The following is a 5,274-nucleotide window of genomic DNA, read 5'->3' on the forward strand; positions in this document are numbered from 1 at the left end:
TATATTAAAATAAATAATTCAGAACTTTCATTAACTTAGTCTGACCATTCCACTGGTCATCCAGATTAAAACATTTTTACCCTATGATTGAAGTTAATATATAACTTAGCTATTTCCTTCACAAATTTGGTTATGGATCATAAAAATAAAGGTTGTGCACCCCTGAACTCTAATGAACTCTTTTTAACATGGGGAAAAATTATACTTGCATATACTTATTAAATTAAAAATGTATATCAGTAACAATAAATCCATACTGTATAATTTTTAATAAGAATTAGATACACTTTATTGTACTGTTGGAGACCGAAGTTATGTCTACATGATGCCAAAACATCATAAAAATTTATCAAATTGTGCTATTTGAAGCTTAGAGATAATTCTACCACTTGATTGAATTTTTCACCTTTATACCAGTCTTGATGAGTTTTGCAAACACAGCCTGAGTTGAGGAATGTACTTTAATTAATTTGAAGAAATCAAGACATAAATTATTTTATATTGATTTTTTTTTGTTTTTGAAAAAGACCTGGGGTTTAAAATACTAATTGGCAGAAAAATGCAATTTCAGCTTTCTTTTAAAAATATCTGAGGGAAATTGTTATTATTGTAATATGTGCCTTGTGGCTTCATTATATATGACTATAAGTTCAAATTTTTTTCAATTTTCTCAATGTTTAATTGTGAGCCAAGCAAAGCTCTTCACAGAGGTAATACGGTAGTTCATTGTCCAAATCATCAGAGTCCACTAAGGTCAAAATTAATGTCTCAGCTAAGAGAATACAGTCCCAGAGAATTTGTATGATTAGCCCCTGTTCTCATTAAATCAGCAATGTTAAGCTTAACAATTGATTTTTACCTAGAATCAGTTACAATTTCTATTGAACATGTTATTAGGGTTCTATGACTACACATACACACACACACACACACACAAACACACGCATGCAATCATATGTATTTTCTTAAAAAATAAAACCTAAAGAAGAAAGTAAGATTTGCATAATGAAAAAAATTGTAATAAATACCAGTGATCTTTTTGTTGTACATATGCATGTGCTAAAACTAGCATGTAGTATGTAAGCGAGATATTAAATTAACTTTCAATGCTATTTCCCTGCTGTAAAAATGACCATTTAATGTGGAAAAATTATTCTTCCTGGAAGAGAACAAACTAATGACTTTGTAAACCTATTTTTGGCAACATGTTGATGCGTGAGACCGAAATAATAAAGTCTGATGTGCATTTCTTCCTCAGAACTGTAAGGATCACACAGGTGGCCCATATTGCAATAAATGTCTTCCTGGTTTCTATGGCGATCCAACAAAAGGAACCTCTGAAGACTGTCAGCCCTGTGCCTGTCCACTCAATATCCCTTCCAATAAGTGAGTACAAACTTACCTCACAGACGAGTCTGGCATTTAGTTCTGCAAGTGCACTTTTGATATCAAATGTATACTTTCTCTTATCACACATAAATAAATTATAAGAATTTGCATTGATTTTTTCAGGAAGACATTATGCATTTTTCAAAACATAAAATATTTAAAGTTATGACTGTTTCTAAGAATTTTTAATATTTTAGATCTAGTTTGGTAATTGAATATCTCTGAGTACAGAATAGAATTTATAAACCAATTCCAAAGAACAGAAATATTTTATCCAAACACATACATGCACATGCATGTACACACATACACACAGACACACACATATTTTGACTCAAAATACATTTGAAGTGACCCAGGAAACATTCAAAGCCATTTGAGAAGGTTGCACACTTGCTCCTTCCCACCATTCTTGTGATATGTGGTGTGAGCAAACATTTGGAAAGCACTTTATAACAAGACACCTGTAAAAATTACCAGCCCATCAGAGTCCAACTTTCAGCTTTTTCAGTTTTGGTGTCTATTATATTGGTTGTCTAATGCTCTTTTATAGTTTCAATTTCAAAAATACTTGTGTTTTAAGATTATTTGTAATCTAATTAATGAAGCACGATATTAGGAAATGTAAGAAATTTCTACGTTATTTCCCTTTTAAATCACTAGTTGAAGAAAAACATGGTCTCTGAGTTATGCAAGATTTTCAGTTAAGTTTTAGAAATACCATTTCAGCCTATTTAAGGCATAATCAATTTTATGATTCTGTGTTTTTAAAACCCTAAGTCTTTCAAGACATTTTTAATTGTGTCAGTATGACAACATGTGAAGAATTTTTCAAGAAACAAACAATTCTTTAGTAATAGATAAGTTTATCTAAACTTGAAAAGTGAAAGGAAGTAATAAGATGAAATCAAAGTGTTTGCATTCTTCAAATTAATCCATGTTTTGCACGTTACCTCCCAATATGCTGTGTTATTTAGATAACTGTTAATAGTGAAATTAACCTTTATGGTATCTTCAAAAAAGTTTGCTAAATAATTTTGAGAAAAAATTCAAAATAGAGGAAAGTCCATTTTTAAGTATCACCAGTTACTACAGAAATACATATTCATTTGTAGTTGATGAGATGAGCATGGAATTTCAGAGCTTTAAAACTTAATAAATCATCACCTTTAGCTCCTTATTTCACAGGATATAAACGAAGGTTCAAAGAGTTAAATGATTATAATTTAGCTATCTTCTACCCAATAAAGAAAGCTACCCCTCTCCCAACAAACTTTAATAAGCTATGTTCAAAAATGTATATTTATTTATGGGTTTTTTTGTTAAATATGTTCACTAAATGTAATTGAAGTTGAACTTATTTCAAAGTATATTAAAATAAATAATTCAGAACAAAAGTGTAAAATACAACCTTTTCAATAAACATAATTCATACATTTTCATATTGAAAATGAGGATATACTGGATGTTTATTTAAAAATTTCACAATTTAAATACAAAGTTTCATATGTAGATTAAAAATAATAACTATATATAATACATATCCACCAGAGCTACTGCTTCTTCTACAGTTCAGTCTATACTTTTAACTAGAAAATAAGTTCTACAAAGTGCAAAGCACTTTCCATCCTGCTAAGAAGCCTTTGGATTGGAGAATTACGCTGAATAGACCGTTCTGATTAACTCAAGGGCATGTTAGTTTTATATTGTCTGACATGGCATGAAGCTTGAAACAACACTTCTCATTTCATTAGTCTTGCAGAAACACAATTTGAAACAGTGCCAATTTAGGAGGATATCATACTCTCATTTCCCTGCAGAATTTCAGGCAGACTCTGTGATCTGTAATTCTTAATGTACTGTCTTTCTCTTGCTCATTTTCCCCCCTTTCTCTTCTACTTAAAAGCTTCTGGGAAAAATCCAAAATGAAAATTCAGGGCTTTTGTTTCAATGTAGTTTGGCATTTAGTTTTATTGATGCTCTTTCTGTTTTCTCTATATAAGATTTTGTTTAATTGCTTTGCAGTATAAAGCATGAGAGCCTTAATTTGTGGATCAGTAGATTTTTCAAATGGTATTTTTATGAATAGAAAGACTAAGTGATTTTTGTTTTAATTATACCATAAGTCTTTTAAAATGTGCTTTGGGAAAAATATTGAGTTACCTATAAATGCTTTACTAACACGCAATACAAAATATTCAGCCCAAAACTGATGTGGATTTACTTCACTCACCCTAAGACAAAAATATATACCTCATGATACCAAATTCATAATGTTCCCTGTAGTAATATTTCATGTGGAATTCATTAGGATAAAATTAAATCATGCTGCTGGTCCATTTGGCGATATGATTTTTTTTAAGAATGGAAGGCTTTTTTAAAAAAATAAAATAGTGTCATTCAGCATGATTTGGAGAGAAAAAAGAGAAAAGAGAGGAAGCAGTGATATCCGAGGCCTTCTAGTTTATTGACTCTGTTTCATGGACAGAGAGATAGGAGGCCACTTTCAAATAACAGAGGGATCTTGGGGCAACAGTGGACATCTTGAAGATAAAGACAGAATCTTGTGTTTCCTGAGTTTTCCATTGTAGCCGGTAAATAGGTGATCAGGATATATTCTGGAGACTTTTGAGTGCCCTGTCTTTGAAATGGTATGGATAACTAAGTGCTGATATTTCCTTTTGAGAATGTTTGTTCCGATATGATCCACAAAGAGAAAAATAATTGAATGTTGCACATCAGGGTATTCTTACTATTCAGTTGACCCTGCATTATAGCTTTATTTATTATTTGTGTTTTTTCCTAGCATTAAATAGGTAATTTATGAACTTTATGAATATACTGCTTTTTAGCTTAGGTTGGCTTTGAAATCTGATTATAAATTAACTTAAATATATTTTTGACATCAGAACAAAATCCAGACCCCTGCAGTAGTGTGGGTTTATATAAAAAAAAGTCATTTTGACTCAAAATACATTTGAAGTGACCCAGGAAACATTCAAAGCCATTTGAGAAGGTTGCACACTTGCTCCTTCCCACCATTCTTGTGATATGTGGTGTGAGCAAACATTTGGAAAGCACTTTATAACAAGACACCTGTAAAAATTACCAGCCCATCAGAGTCCAACTTTCAGCTTTTTCAGTTTTGGTGTCTATTATATTGGTTGTCTAATGCTCTTTTATAGTTTCAATTTCAAAAATACTTGTGTTTTAAGATTATTTGTAATCTAATCAATGAAGCACGATATTAGGAAATGTAAGAAATTTCTACGTTATTTCCCTTTTAAATCACTAGTTGAAGAAAAACATGGTCTCTGAGTTATGCAAGATTTTCAGTTAAGTTTTAGAAATACCATTTCAGCCTATTTAAGGCATAATCAATTTTATGATTCTGTGTTTTTAAAACCCTAAGTCTTTCAAGACATTTTTAATTGTGTCAGTATGACAACATGTGAAGAATTTTTCAAGAAACAAACAATTCTTTAGTAATAGATAAGTTTATCTAAACTTGAAAAGTGAAAGGAAGTAATAAGATGAAATCAAAGTGTTTGCATTCTTCAAATTAATCCATGTTTTGCACGTTACCTCCCAATATGCTGTGTTATTTAGATAACTGTTAATAGTGAAATTAACCTTTATGGTATCTTCAAAAAAGTTTGCTAAATAATTTTGAGAAAAAATTCAAAATAGAGGAAAGTCCATGTTTAAGTATCACCAGTTACTACAGAAATACATATTCATTTGTAGTTGATGAGATGAGCATGGAATTTCAGAGCTTTAAAACTTAATAAATCATCACCTTTAGCTCCTTATTTCACAGGATATAAACGAAGGTTCAAAGAGTTAAATGATTATAATTTAGCTATCTTCTACCCAATAAAGAAA

General features: G+C 30.7%; 1 protein-coding gene across 1 annotated transcript in view; it reads left to right on the top strand.

The window, feature by feature from the left end:
• The window catches only part of LAMA2 (laminin, alpha 2), a 551,451-nt gene that overhangs the window by 257,978 nt on the left and 288,199 nt on the right, over window positions 1-5,274 (top strand). Inside the window, exon 13 of the mRNA XM_012660792.1 lies at window positions 1,259-1,386. Within this exon, the coding sequence (XP_012516246.1) occupies window positions 1,259-1,386 (128 nt within the window). The remainder of the gene's footprint in view (window positions 1-1,258; window positions 1,387-5,274) is intronic.

The sequence above is a fragment of the Propithecus coquereli genome, unplaced genomic scaffold, assembly GCF_000956105.1.
Source record: "Propithecus coquereli isolate 6110/MARCELLA unplaced genomic scaffold, Pcoq_1.0 Scaffold68, whole genome shotgun sequence".
In the NCBI taxonomy this organism is placed as follows: domain Eukaryota; kingdom Metazoa; phylum Chordata; class Mammalia; order Primates; family Indriidae; genus Propithecus; species Propithecus coquereli.